The 15,628-nt window shown below is 41.8% G+C and overlaps 1 protein-coding gene across 1 annotated transcript in view; it reads left to right on the top strand.

Annotated features, from left to right (window-relative positions):
• dync2h1 (dynein, cytoplasmic 2, heavy chain 1) overlaps positions 1-15,628 on the top strand; it is a 201,153-nt gene that overhangs the window by 105,485 nt on the left and 80,040 nt on the right. Inside the window, exons 72-77 of the mRNA XM_031897315.1 lie at positions 3,775-3,825; positions 5,035-5,112; positions 6,203-6,334; positions 8,822-8,894; positions 12,269-12,429; positions 14,726-14,851. Coding sequence (XP_031753175.1) covers positions 3,775-3,825; positions 5,035-5,112; positions 6,203-6,334; positions 8,822-8,894; positions 12,269-12,429; positions 14,726-14,851 — 621 coding nt within the window. The remainder of the gene's footprint in view (positions 1-3,774; positions 3,826-5,034; positions 5,113-6,202; positions 6,335-8,821; positions 8,895-12,268; positions 12,430-14,725; positions 14,852-15,628) is intronic.

Here is a 15,628-nt window from a genome sequence, read left to right as displayed (position 1 = left end):
CCGACTAAATCTTTTAACCTGCCCGTTCGATATCTGGCCAATTTCAGGCCAGATGTCGGTCTGGTATGCCCGTCATTTCTGCCCCTACATGGCCAATAAGCTGCCAAATCGGTCCAAGGGACCGATATTGGCAGCTACAATTGGCCCGTGTATGGCCTCCTTTACTTGCGCTAGTTTTCTGCTTGTTGTAATTACGGGTAGAATATGGTTGTCCATTTTGACAATGAATGGCCTTGTTAGCCTCCACAGCAAAAGCTAGTGAAATGTTAAGGTGTTACTGAGATTTGTCTAGAAGGTGGCATCTTAGAGACAAAAAAAGATATATGCCAACAAAAGCATACAGGAACAGTATCTACACTATTGCTAGAATTTGCATAGACAGTCAAGACACTGAGCTTTAAAATAGGCCCTGGAATTTTAAAGGGGAACTATTACATGAATTAAAATGTAACTTAAGCTTTATCCCGTGGAACTATAAACAAAAGGAATTCTGGGAATAAACAAGCTCCAAGAAAATTCCCACTTACATGGGTGTATCCTATAGGCTAAAGCTCATGTAAATGGGATTTTCTTGGAGCTTGTTTGGAATTCATTCTCAGAATTACTTTTGTTTATTTGTATCTGTATTAGGCAGCCTCCTCAACCCTAATGATTTGTTTGTGAGAAACTTTGGAACTTTTGAAAATAATCAATTAATAATTCTGTCATGTTTCTAAAATAATCAAATTACTCTTTACTATCCCCCTCTCAGCAACTTGTCACTTTTCATTCGAGGAAGTCGGGGTCAGATTTTGATTGACAGGTAGAATTTATATTGGCAGGTATGTCTAATACACCTTTTATTGTATAATAGATGTATTAAAAATCCTGCATGTAGAGAAAAAGGATTTCCATCAAAAATGGTTATTTTAGAAAAGTTAGCTTTTATACATCTCCCAGGCAAAGGGTGCAAGGATGTATAGTACAGGTATGGGATCCCTTATCCGGAAACCCGTTATCCAGAAAGCTCCGAATTACGGAATGCCCGTCTCCCATAGACTCCATTTTAATCAAATAATTCAGAATTTTAAAACTGATTTCCCTTTTCTCTGTGGTAATAAAATAGTACCTTGTAATTGATCCCAACTAAGATACAAATAATCCTTATTGGATGCAAAACAATCCTATTGGATTTAATTGCAGTTTTATTGATTCTTTGGTAGACTTAAGGTATGGAGATCCAAATTACGGAAAGACCCCTTATCCGGAATACCATTGGTCCCGAGCATTCTGGATAACGGGTCCTATACCTGTATTAGATTAAATGTCAATCAAATTCTGACTCTGACTCCTGAATGAAGAGAAAAAGACCGATGAGAGGGCGTTAGTAAAGAGTAAGTTCATTATTTCTTATTATTTCTAAACAGTACAGAATTTTTATCTTAATATATTGAATAGATCTCCTTAAATACAAAGAGGCCCAAACAGCCCCCACCAGCCCCCTAAATTATAACTGACTATGGCATCTTATGGCAGCCCCTCTGCCATATGCCAGTAGCCATAGATTGCCAGTCTGGGCCTGGGTGGGCTAGTGGAACAGTTGGTTTAGGGCACAGAAGCTTCAGCACAAAAAGCTCAGTGTCTTGACTGTCTATGCAAATTCTAGCAATAGTGTAGATACTGTTCCTGTATGCTTTTGTTGGCATATATCTTTTTTTGTCTCTAAGATGCCACCTTCTAGACAAATCTCAGTAACACCTTAACATTTCACTAGCTTTTGCTGTGGAGGCTAACAAGGCCATTCATTGTCAATGTATGCAGGACTTATTTACTAAATGGACAAAAGGGGCATTTGCCCAGGGCCCTCCTGAACAGGGGCCATGATCAGACTTCCATCTGCTATAACTCTTGCCTAAAGTGTTCCCCTGAAATGGAAAACCCCTTGTCTTAATCCACTGGTACAATACAACACTCTATATCTGACTGAATTTTTCACTTTTTATTCTTTTTTTCCCATTTTGTAATGGAGTTTATTGCCAACACAGTGGAAATATGATTGAGTGTCCTGCAAATAGGCAATTATGTGGAAATCTCAGGCCTTGGGTCCTTGTGGGATTCACAATCAGGGTTAATGTGGATTAATTAGCTTTGTAGATTGAGCTACAGCAGCGTCAGGACTGCGCCCAAGAGCACTGTCGGGGGGGGGGGCTTGATCACGGCCAAGTGCTCAGTCAGTGCTGCTGTAAGTCACGTGGCTGGCTGATTGATTGCGCCTCTGGCATCTGGAAGCATCATACTGCAACAGGTGTAATAATCCAGCCCAGTATTTACAGCCCTATAACTGTGTAAGCACCTCCAAGGGCCTGCGGCTAGCACATTACCTCCTAACAGAGCCACGCTCAAAACTTTGCAGAGGCTGCAGCCTTTCTCTGGAGTTCTCCCCAGTTTCTGTCCAGCCCTGCACTATATATTTGTAAATGCAGTACAGATATAGGATACATTTTCCAGAAACGTGTTATCTAGAAATCTCTAAATTGCTGGACGGCCATCTCCCATAGATTCCATATTAATCAAATAATTCAAACATTTTTACATTATTTCCTTTGTACTTGATCAAAGCTTAGATATAGTTTAGTGATCCCCAACCAGTGGTTCATGAGCAACATGTTTCTCCCCAACCCCTAGGATGTTGCTCCCTGTGGCCTCAAAGTCGGTGCCCATTTTTAAATTTCTGGTTAGGAGGCAAGTTTTGGTTGCATAAAACCCAAGTATAATGCCAAACAGAGCCATCTGTAGGCTGCCAGTCCACGTAGGGGCTACCAAATAGCCAATTATAGCTTTTATTTGCACCCCCAGGAACTTTTTTCATGCTTGTGTTGCTCCTTTTCCATTTGAATGTGGCTCACGGTTGGGGATCCCTGATATAATTAAAGGGGAACTCCTGCTTCCGGACCAAAATCTGTTACACTGACTGCAGAGAGAATGGGACAAGAGGAATCTGATTTATACAACATTGGTCCCACATGGAGAACTCTATAAGCGATGTTTACAGTAGTAATTTTAAAGAGTAATCTGTTCCTTCAAAAAACCAGTTGCAAAACAGTTCTTTTCTTTCTGCATCATTTGAAATCCTGCCAGGGAAGGAGGGACTAAAACACTGATGTTACAAATTGTAACATGCAGGAACAATATAACCCACAATGCATTGCACTGTGATGTTCCTTTCCTTATTGACACCACGTGTGCAGCAAATGGTGGAATCTGGAGGATGCAGGTGGAGTTATTGCAGGCAAAATGTTTACATTTTTTTTTTTTTTAGTAGACTTTATTTATAGAGATTCAAGGTACAGAAAGTACCAAAAAAACCCAGGTCCAGAGCATTCTGTATAATAGGTTACATACCTGTACTTATTTACACATTTTTTATCTTTTTGACTCCTAATTTTTTCCATCCCCACACCCAATAGGCCTCATTTACAGCGCTCCACATATTGTAAGTGCAAATAAACCGGCTGCAATCGGCATTGTGCAAATAGCCACAGAAATCTCTGTAGAAACCTGCAGCTCCCCTCACTAATACATTGTCAGTGCTTTATTATAAAGAGAAATAGGAATCTCCCCCCTTTTGCCCCCTAGCTTGTGTGTCATTCAGAGGCAGTCGGCTGAGCTGCCACTCCTGACACAAGTAGTGCGTTATTTTATTTTTCCCCAGTGATATAGAAATACATAAAAGACTAATATTTATGTATATTTGCCTTAGACTTATAATGTTGTTTTAACTGTATGATTTTCTAGGAGTGGGATGTATTCACGGGCGTTATAATTGGAGATATGTTCAAGAAATCGGTAAGTAGTCCATTCTCTCTTCTTTCTATTCTCTGTTGAAATGCCGGGGTGCCCAGTGCCCAGCATAAATCACAAAATAACCCCCTACACACTAAGTTTCCATTGTACACTGGGCCCTTTGTGAACTACCAGCAAAAATAAACAATGTTTGATGTCACTCCTGTACTCAGTTGTTCCCTGTGCCCCCCGCAGTAGCACACAGGCTTCCTGCTATGGGACCTGATTACAGTTTCTAATTACAATTAAATACCTTGCCATGGGAAGTATGCTCCAATATGGGAGTTGGACCAGTGGATTACCCAAAAAACTCAGCTTCCAGGATCCATCAACAAGATTTTCTGAGCAGAGAAAACCTTCCCCTGTTTTATGACAACTTCCCTGGAACTTTCGTCTTCTCCTAGGGATGAAATTAAAGGCAAAACAAATCTTTCCCACTATTCCTCCTAGTCAAGTTATGTAATAACAAATACTAAGTTTGCCCAGGTGCAGTAACCTTTAGCAACCAATCACCAGGTAGCATTTTCTGGTCACCTGTTCCAAAGCAAATATCTTATTGGTTACTATGGGTTACCACACCTGAGCAAATGTAGTGCCTTTTTTGTCTTTAATGCAGTTATGTGGAGGGCTGCAACTGCTAGGGGGGCAGTGTAGTGTTTGCTGGGTGGGCTGGGCCCCTCTGAAGATTTCCACCACAGGGAATGGGGGCCAGCTGCTGCTTCATAGTTACGCCATTGCCTTTAACCTATATAGCTGAGAATAATGCACATTAATAATCATAGCCATTCTCTGTTTCTCTACTAGCCCAGGCTTGGGTTTTCTCTTTTTTAAAAAAAGCACCACCCCAGAGTACTGTTTTCTGGGTGCCGTGCCATCATCTATTCCCAGACTCCATTGGACTTCAGTGAGCTGATGCGCAGTTCAAAGCTTTTTCATAGATCTCTGTACTATGCATGCATTCTCCTAGATTTAGCAAATGGGATATCATGGTGGATGAAAGAAAATGGCAGCCTGGCATTCAGCAAACAATACATGTCTTTTGTAGGAGAAGAGCAGCTGCCTGGGGCAGCCTGTAAGCAACTGGAATGGCTAACAACTTGGCACCCCCTCCCCTTTCCCCCAGGGATTCTACCATTTTTTCTTCTTTAATAATAGTAACAAATCACAGGTTGAACAAATTGTTCTCTTTCTAAAATAATTTTCTCCTAAAAGGATTCACAGAGGACTCTTCGGGAACAGGTCCCATCATGGATTGAACAGGAAAGAGCTTGGGCGGTGGCTCTGCTAAAGGTAGCCCAGTGGTTTGTTTTGTTTTTTTTCATTTTAATATATGCAGATATAATAGTGATGCACATTGTATGTTTTATAAAGCAAGATTGGGTGCACTAAGGAGTTTATACATGGTAGTCGGAAATTAGTCGTTACTGCTAGAGAAGATTAATTGCTGGGAGAAAAAACTCCTCATGGGTCATTGGCCTAAGGCACACACTGTGATTAGTCGCAGCAGAAACCCACTTTTGATTAGTCGCAGCAACTGATACAGTGCCCTATGGGGCAAGAAATTAACCACGATTAGTCGCCGGGACTAATTAGCCCATGTGTCTTTGCCATAAAGCAGCAGTAATACAAAACAATTGAAGTGTTTTAAAGTCATTAAACTATTATGTACTGCTGGTAAAATTGTGTGTTTGCTTCAGAAACAATACTTTAGCCATGGGGGCAGCTATTCAAATTGATATAGGGCTAAGTGGCACAGCTTCCGTAGCAGATAATAGATAAGCTCTGAAAAACACCATTGTCTTCTATAGAGCTTATTTGTTATCTGCTATGGAACCTGTGCCTTTTCTCCTTTTTTTTAAGCTTGAATGGCTGCCCCCATGGCTACACAGCAGCTTTGTTTATATAAATAATAGTTGAGTTTCTGAAGCAGACTTAAACTTTTACCAGTGCAGGGCAACAGTACATTATATTTTATTTATTTTATAACACTTTCATTTTTTTTTGTTCTACTGTTTCTTTAAATGAAATAAAAACACATTTGGATATACCCCTTATACATGCACACGTAAGCATTTATTTTAGCTATGCATGGCTTCCTTATCAAATTCTGCTTTGAAATTAGTTTTTAAATTTCTAAAACTGTATATACAGTGTTCCAGAGCCAAAAAAAAAAAAAAGATGTTTAAGTGGTGAAAAAATTCAGCTTAGTCATATTTTCCTGCAATTCTTTGCAAAACCTAGAGAGGTAAGCATTTCAGAAAAGTGTCTCTCATTTCTCATACTGTCTAACATAATTTATAGTCTAATTAAAATTAATATGCGTTTAAAAAAAAAAGTGCGTTGTACCAGTTGCACATGAGCAGTGTGGTTTATCTTTCAGACTTCTCTCCCAGCGCTTTATCAGAGCCTGAGCCTTGAAGATTCCAATCTGTGGAGCCATTTCTCAAAGAGCTCAGCATGCGAGCAAGAGTTCCCGCAAACCGTTGCCAAGAAACTTTCCCTGTTTCAGCAGGTACTGATAAATGATCAGTTGCATGGTGTAATATAGTGTGGCTATTGCCGGCATATGGCTCCCAGTATCCCTCCCTCACTGGCCTTGTAGGGTGCAAGGTATTTCATCCATTCCTGGGATTCTCTCTGCTTCCCATTCAACCACAAAAGTTTTGCTTCAGTTTTAGTCTTATATGAATACACTTTTTTAATATTTTAAAGTTTATTTCCATAAATTTGAATACCCACTGTGACACAGAATGATAAATTGTACAGGAAAGCATATGGCTGAATAGTGGCGTTTGGTTATATGCGACCTGAGACTTAAGGTCCCCATACACAGGCCGATAGTAGCTGCCGATATCGGACCCTTGGACCGATTCGGCAGCTTATCGGCCCGTGTAGGGGCAGAAACGAGGGGCCTGCTCAACCGATATCTGGCCTAAAATTGGCCAGATATCGATCGTCCAGGTTAGAAAATTCAGTCGGATCGGGGACCATATCGGCTCGTTGATGCGGTCCCCGAACCGACTGCCCTATTGACGCCAATATAATTTGATCGTTTATTTTTTTTTTTACCTACACGCTCCCCGATATCGCCCACCCGAAGGTGGGGATATCGGGTGAAGATCCGCTCGCTTGGCGATCTCGCCAAGCGTGCGGATCTCAGCGTGTATGAGGGCCTTTAAGGTTGCAATACACGGTAAGATTCCCTCCTTTGGTGAGGTTGCTAGATGAGTGAATCTTTCCCCCAACATGGCCCTATTGCCAAATGATCGCATTACAGTGAAGGGGATATGAAAAGTCTGAGCGAGGGCCACATCACTCAGCCAATGTGGTCATCGATCCAACAGAAAAATCAAGCCTGCCCAATCGACATCTGACCAATTTTGTCAGATATTTGTCTGGGAGGCCGTAGGAAGGGCCCCATACATGGGCAGATAAGTTGGGAAATCAGTCTGAAGGACCCGAATCGGCAGCTTGAATCTGCCCGTGTATGGCCACCTTAACAGAGCATAAAGAATATTTGCAGCAGGCAGTTATTGGATATTTCTGTAGCTAAAGGTGGCCATACACGAGCAGATCCGCTCGCTTGGCAATGTCGCCAAGCGAGCGGATCTTCCCCGATATCCCCACCTACGGGTGGGCGATATCGGGGAGCATTTAGGTAAAAAAAAATAACCGATCGTTTGGCCCAGGGTGTGGTCATCGATCCAACAGAAAAATCAAGCCTGCCCAATCGACATCTGACCAAATTTGTCAGATATTTGTCTGGGAGGCCGTAGGAAGGGCCCCATACATGGGCAGATAAGCTGGGAAATCAGTCTGAAGGACCCGAATCGGCAGCTTGAATCTGCCCATGTATGGCCACCTTAACAGAGCATAAAGAATATTTGCAGCAGGCAGTTATTGGATATTTCTGTAGCTAAAGGTGGCCATACACGAGAAGATCCGCTCGCTTGGCAATGTCGCCAAGCGAGCGGATCTTCCCCCGATATCCCCACCTACGGGTGGGCGATATCGGGGAGCATTTAGGTAAAAAAAAAAATCCGATCGTTTGGCCCCAGGGTGTGGTCATCGATCCAACAGAAAAATCAAGCCTGCCCAATCGACATCTGACCAAATTTGTCAGATATTTGTCTGGGAGGCCGTAGGAAGGGCCCCATACATGGGCAGATAAGCTGGGAAATCAGTCTGAAGGACCCGAATCGGCAGCTTGAATCTGCCCGTGTATGGCCACCTTAACAGAGCATAAAGAATATTTGCAGCAGGCAGTTATTGGATATTTCTGTAGCTAAAGGTGGCCATACACGAGCAGATCCGCTCGCTTGGCAATGTCGCCAAGCGAGCGGATCTTCCCCCGATATCCCCACCTACGGGTGGGCGATATCGGGGAGCATTTAGGTAAAAAAAAAAATAACCCGATCGTTTGGCCCTGGGGCCAAACGATCGGATTATGTGGGCGGCAATGGGGCAGTCGGATCGGGGACCGCATCAATGAGCCGATGCGGTCCCCGATCCGACCAGATTTTCTAACCTGCCCGATCGAGATCTGGCCAATTTCAGGGTCCAAGGGACCGATATCGGCAGCTATAGTCGGCCCGTGTATGGGGACCTTAACTGCAGGGCTTTCCGTCCTCCTCTAGATTGTAAGATTGAAAGTCTTGGTATTAATCAGGTCTTTCTATAAGAACAGTCTTCCATAAGACCTCATTAATACCAAGTCTTTTCATTGGCGTTAAAACCAAATAATGTTTTTTGGTATTCAATTTTGGTATGCCAATAATGAAATCAACCTGAGCCAAAGATTTCTATGTGTAGGAAGTCATCACACAACTAGGGCATTGCAGTGCTCCCCTTATTCTGACTTTCTGGCTTATCCAGTTGTTAGACCACAGGGCAAGGTCACGAGATCTGGATAATCTATCCAAAAGATTGAGATTGTTAGAACTGTTCAATTTTACTCTGTCAGGTATATGTATTTATATATAATTTTTTCCTCTTCCAGCTCTTAGTTGTCCAAGCAATCAGGCCAGACAGACTGCAAAGTGCAATGGGGCTATTTGCATGTAAAAATCTTGGTGAGTATAGACGGCAAGTTGCAATAAACTAATTCTATACTACTTTTGTAAAATCTGTTATACTAAGAGTGTACCCGTTTTTTAAGATGAGTGCAGTGAATAGAACTTGTGCTAAACATACTTTTTGCCTATTGGTTTAATGGTGTAAAATCTGTTATCTGTTGTTTATTGAGCTAATTGGGCATACAGGGAGATTGAAGCTTCTCCATGTTTGGTCCTTGTGAGGTAGACAATTAAATTCTCAGGGCACAGATAATTCCCTTGCATAATAGACTTCTACTAACAAAACTACAGAGGGTAAAGGGAACGTATGCTGGAAATCAAATTATGTACCTTACAAGGACCTAACATGGAGGAGCCATTAGGTTTAAGAAATAACAGAAACCATAGATTTTCATGATTAAAACAATAGCCCAAGGGCAGAATTAAGGGTAGGCAGAGTAGGTACTTGTCAAGGGTGCGTTGGGGGGAATGGTTATGGTGGCGTAGGCAAGAGGGTACTGTATTTGCCTTTGGTGTTGGACAAGGAGTTATACTGTCCTCCCCCAATTATGAAATTATTGTCTATACTGTAATAAAGTATATTTTTCAACAAAGAAAATCATCAGGAAAACTACAAATTTGCTATCAACATTTTTCAACACAGGATTCTTCAAAGGTATGCAGAGGGTTAAATATGCTTTCAGCTGGATGTCGTGGTGGCCATACAGCAATCACGCTCTTTGCCCTTCTGGCAGTGAGCAAACAGGCTCTTGGCGCAGCCCCCATCTAATGTAGAGGTTGCATATTTGTAGCATCAACACCACCATATTAGTGCTCAGCGATCCACTTACTTTGTATTAGTGTAAATGAACATTCATGGAGCATGAAATCAGAAGAGGTGGGTGTCTAGACGGCATCTGCTATTGCCATGGCAACGCCTTCACCGTGGCCTTGAGACTTAACATTTCACTCTGATAAATGGAAGATGTGGGCTCTGCATTAATGAAAAATCAAATCACTGGCATGAAATGCATGAATACAGATTTTAAAAAGGCAATATTATTTTCATGGCCATTCCAGGAGATTGACTAAACCACTGATCCTCATAAAATACAACTTAATTATTTTCTTGGAGGGTTTTTTTGAGTAAAGGTTAAAAACAGCAGCAGATCTGTGCTGTATCTTTCCATAGAACCCTTAACAACACGCCGGATGTCATGCAGAGGCATAAACAGTGGATTTAGCATAAAAATGTATCCCTAGAGAATGCCCTCAGAGGGGTAAAGGCACCATATTTCTTAGCAGTCCTCTCTTGGGTTGTACGTCTAAAGGCAGATGCAGAAATGGATTTTGCCTTGTCAAGTCACACAGCATTGACAGCCATCAGGGAGACCTTCTATATGAAGGAAATTGAAATCAATGAACATCAGAGAAATCTTTGTGTATTTCAGGCAAATGGCTAGCAAGCATCAGTATGTATATTTCATTGCTGGGCATATTATAGTTTTGTAAATCAGTACTTGTGGTGGTATTAAATCTGGAAGCTGCCAAGTTACAAATGCCTCATCCCCTCTTTTCTGTGTTCTGTGTGAGACTGAAAGGAGGAGTTGTCAATGGAGTCCAGTACTAGGTCAGGTACCCGCGCGTTACCCGCAAGAAAAGCAGGTAGCCTGCAGGTAGATTCTTAGATAGGGGTATAGATGCAGGTTGCGGGTCTTATTCATATTACTTATATTATCTATATTTGACTCCTTTATATGTTTTTGTAAACTTTCTACCCCCACCTACTTCTAATGGTTCACTTATGGTTTGCAGCAATAGAACTTCCCGTTAGTGGTCAGCTGGTCACAGATTGGGTTGGGGATAAGACAGTTGCAAGTCTGGTCAGGTAGTGGGTCAAAGCGAGTGAAAATGCGGGCCAGGGTCACGAGTTCAGAGTTTTGGTCTCAAAATAGGTTCCGTGAAGGACTGTGGTTGCCAACATGGACACTCCTAAAATTAGTGTAGGGAAAGACGATATTTATTATTCCTTGGGACACAAGTGCTAGAGTGCTAATAGGTGCAAGAATATGCCTCTTAGTGCTCACTTACCCAACAGTGAATTCAGCTCTTTGCAATGGATTCAAAATCTGGCCTCTGGTGCAGAGAGCAGCAGCCCTGTTACCGTGCAAGGTGTAGTTGGCAAAGTATTAAAACAAGGCTGCAGTTGGCCCTTTTTTACAGTTTGCACACTGGGGTCCTACATTGTATAACTTACTGCATGTGCCTGTACTCCTTTTCAGAGCTCAGAGACCTGCTGCATGTGCCTTCGGTCAACAGCTGTCTGTGTTAGGCAATAGGCACTGTGTTAAGCTGGACATAGATGATTAGATTGAATGTCGGACTGTGTTGCTGTAGAGCATATATAGGCTGTGACATAACGTAAGCATCTCTATATTATTTCCTCACACACACAGGATTGCAAATGACACCCAAGGCTACAATGATTCAGGAATTCCCTACTAATATAAAGAACATCCCAATATTGCTGTGTTTACGAGATGGGGCTTCTCATCATCCCTAGCACATAAGCAGCTTGTCAGAAAGAAGCTGATACTGAGCAAATACTGAGCCATTCCTCAATGGTCTGTAAATCAGACTGTCCAGCTTGTGCTCTCAGCATCTGTTCATTGGCATCCATCAGAGCCCTGTGGGGAAAAATAGTCAGCCTTAACCTTTCTATTTTTTAAGCTTCATATTATACTATTCTAATGTGAAAATATGTCAGGTATCTTGGGATGGCTCACTGATCCTCCGCAGGGCTGACTGCCCACCATGACTGCTCACTGACTCTCCGCAGGGCTGACTGCCCACCATGACTGCTCACTGACCCTCCGCAGGGCTGACTGCCCACCATGAATGCTCACTGACTCTCCGCAGGGCTGACTGCCCACCATGACTGCTCACTGACTCTCCGCAGGGCTGACTGCCCACCATGAATGCTCACTGATCCTCCGCAGGGCTGACTGCCCACTATGGCTGCTCAGTGACCCTCTGCAGGGCTGACTGCCCACCATGACTGCTCACTGATCCTCCGCAGGGCTGACTGCCCACCATGTTTGCTCACTGACCCTCTGCAGGGCTGACTGCCCACCATGACTGCTCACTGATCCTCCGCAGGGCTGACTGCCCACCATGACTGCTCACTGACCCTCTGCAGGGCTGACTGCCCACCAGAGGAACCCATTAGTCTGTGAGCCCATCCATAGTATCTATTAAGCGAGACAATTGTATCTTCATTTGCAGTGTTTCAGGTCATGTTTAATTAAAAAAATAGAAGGTTTATTTGAATTAAACTGATTAAATCTTGAGTCCTGAAATTTTGGCTGTTGCTTTTGATTCTCCTCCTATAGAGCTCAAAGAATTATCTCCACCACCTCTAAACCTGAAACGTCTCAGTAAGGAAACACTGGCAATAGAGCCCATTCTCATTATAATCTCACCCGGAGCTGATCCATCCCAGGAACTACAAGAACTTGCCTGCGCAGAGGTTGGCAGAGACTGCTTTCATGAAGTAAGTCCACAGTTTTGTGTCTTTCATGCTGTACAGCCCCCACACCAACCAATAAATGATGACTCTGGTACTGCATAAAGTAAATTTTTCTTTTTTTTTCTCGCTTTTAATGTTTATTTCTTTCAGATAGCTATGTATAAATATATAAGGGGACCATGCAATAAACTCTGAAGCTTTGTTCACAATGAGTCCATCCACTGGGATTCTCATCCTGATGTGGCTATACTGGAAGATATAATGTACCTTATATAGCTTCAAGAAGGGGTTGGTGGGCTTTTTAGAAGCAAATTGAAGAGGATTCTAAAGGTTTTTTTGTTTCCTTTTGTTTCCTGGATCAACTAGCAGTTAGGCAGGATCCAATTAGGCAAAAAGGTTGAACATGATCCCCATGTGTCTTTTTTTTTTTCAACATAACTTACTATGTTCATTGACTCAGGTTGAGTCCTCTGTCATTCAAGTGCAACAGTTTGACTTGAACGCTTACTAAAAGTGGCCATACATGGGCAGATTTAAGCAGCTGATTCGGGTCCTTCAGTCTGCCTATGAATGGACACCCCCGACAGGCCTACCAGACCAATATCAGGCCTAAAATTGCCAGATATTGATGGGCAGGTTTGATTCTCCCATTGTATTGGGGACTGCATCAGCTCATTGGTTTGGTCCTTGCTCCAACCAGTCCTATTTCCATAAATGTAATTCAATTGTTTGACTTACTTTAATATCGCCCGCCTAAGGTGAGCATATCAGTGGAAAGATCTTATAGTATATGACCAGCTTAAGAGTGCCCAGTTCCTGTAATTAGGATGAATACTATCCAAACACTGCAACTAAAAAGCAAAACAGCATTCAGTTCACTTACTCTATAAAGAATAGTACCCGTAGGTCCCCCTGTTCTTTAATTGGTTGCCCTATTTGCAACCAGTTTACCAGGTGGACCTCATGCTCTCTACACCTTTGCCAACTAAGGGCATGAGTTTCAGTAGACTACAAGGGCCCAGAGAGTCTACCAGGTAAACTGGGTGCGTATAGGGTATAAAATGGTGCCAGCCATCTGCAACCAATTAAGCATTCTCACACTTTGTGTAGTCCCAATGATTCCTGCTGACTAGTCCAGATTTGTTTAAAATCTTTGTAAAATACTGGGTCTGCCATTCACACTTTTACACACATGGAATGGGATATTTTATGTATGGAATTTACATGGAATAGAAGCCTCCTTTTTATAAAAATACAATCAAAATGCACATTTATTTTTTATGTAAAATTAGCATTGCATCTTCCTAAACAGGCTGCTTAGTGCTGTTATTCAATGCACTTTGTTCATAAGTTGTTTAGTATATGAAATTGCTTGTAAATCCTCTACCTTGGGGGATGTCGGAAAGGCTTCTTTCTGTTTGAAGCTTTATTCACAGATGAGCGATGGCCACAATTTCAAATAATAAAGCACAGCAAATACATTTCAAGCCAGATTTATTAGCTTCTTGAAATTGCTCCTTTGATCTAACTTTGGGGATTTTGCTAAATGAATCTAACAGTGCTTTTATTTGGTTTATACTAAATGGAATTGCTATTATTTGCACATTAAAATCAACCGTATGTATTATATTTTATATCTTTGTAATTTCTTAAAGCTTTTACTGTGTGTTTTCTCTATTTATATGCAGTGTTCAACACTGATTGCACTACATTTAACATGCAGATAAAGCTTTTGGATGTGACTGAAATATCCTGTATATTTCCATTTGAACATATGACTCTCTAACAGGCCTACCCAACCAATATCTGCCCAAAAATTATTTAGATGTCAATTGTGCAAGTTTGATTTTCCAGCCAGATCAAGGATTGCATTGGTTCTGTATTCTCCAATTTGTAGTGTGGCAGGGGATTACTTTGGGTACCATCAATTTGAAGGGCACTATAAATTGTAAATATTTAAAATTTTTTAAAATTAACAAAAACCTCCAGGGCCTAACAAGACCAGCTAAGACTACTTAGTTTTAGCCAGGCCATTATTCTTCATTCTGTTAGACTCCTTCATGGTTCCAATGGATGCAGGGTACGTTATTCCAATATTCTCAGTCTGCAATTTCTCAGCCTCTTATGTTTGACATGTGTAGTGCGAAAGAGATTTGAAGGTTTGCAAGTGCTTCATATTCCATGTAAATATGTAGCTGCATGGTTTCTGCTGGAACAGGACTCCCCATGGATAGCCAGGAGGCAGCCAGTAATTATAGCTGGAGAGTTTGTCCTTGATATACAATATATACACCTCTTAATGGTATCATCTCTATTTTAGGTAGCAATGGGTCAAGGCCAAGCTGATATCGCTATACAGTCCTTGCGGGAATGTGCACGCGATGGAGAGTGGCTCTGCTTAAAGAATCTGCATCTCGTTATTTCATGGCTTCCAGTTCTGGAAAAGGCAAGTCATTCTATATTATTACTGTTTAGGCTTCCATGTGTCATGGCTTCCAGTTCTGGAAAAGGCAAGTCAAGCTGTATTAATACTGTTTAGGCTTCCATAGGTCATGGCTTCCAGTTCTGGAAAAGGCAAGTCATTCTATATTATTACTGTTTAGGCTTCCATGTGTCATGGCTTCCAGTTCCATAAAAGGCAAGTCAAGCTGTATTAATACTGTTTAGGCTTCCATGTGTCATGGCTTCCAGTTCTGGAAAAGGCAAGTCAAGCTGTATTAATACTGTTTAGGCTTCCATGTGTCATGGCTTCCAGTTCTATAAAAGGCAAGTCAAGCTGTATTAATACTGTTTAGGCTTCCATGTGTCATGGCTTCCAGTTCTATAAAAGGCAAGTCAAGCTGTAATAATACTGTTTAGGCTTCCATGTGTCATGGCTTCCAGTTCTATAAAAGGCAAGTCAAGCTGTATTAATACTGTTTAGGCTTCCATGTGTCATGGCTTCCAGTTCTGGAAAAGGCAAGTCAAGCTGTATTAATACTGTTTAGGCTTCCATGTGTCATGGCTTCCAGTTCTATAAAAGGCAAGTCAAGCTGTATTAATACTGTTTAGGCTTCCATGTGTCATGGCTTCCAGTTCTATAAAAGGCAAGTCAAGCTGTATTAATACTGTTTAGGCTTCCATGGGTCATGGCTTCCAGTTCTATAAAAGGCAAGTCAAGCTGTAGTAATACTGTTTTGGCTTTCACGTATTTAACTGCATAATTTGCACAGGTATTCCGATT

Source organism: Xenopus tropicalis, chromosome 2 (genome assembly GCF_000004195.4).
Source record: "Xenopus tropicalis strain Nigerian chromosome 2, UCB_Xtro_10.0, whole genome shotgun sequence".
Classification (NCBI taxonomy): domain Eukaryota; kingdom Metazoa; phylum Chordata; class Amphibia; order Anura; family Pipidae; genus Xenopus; species Xenopus tropicalis.
The sequence above is the reverse complement of the archived record's forward strand: the minus strand, read 5'-3'. Positions and strand labels throughout refer to the sequence as shown.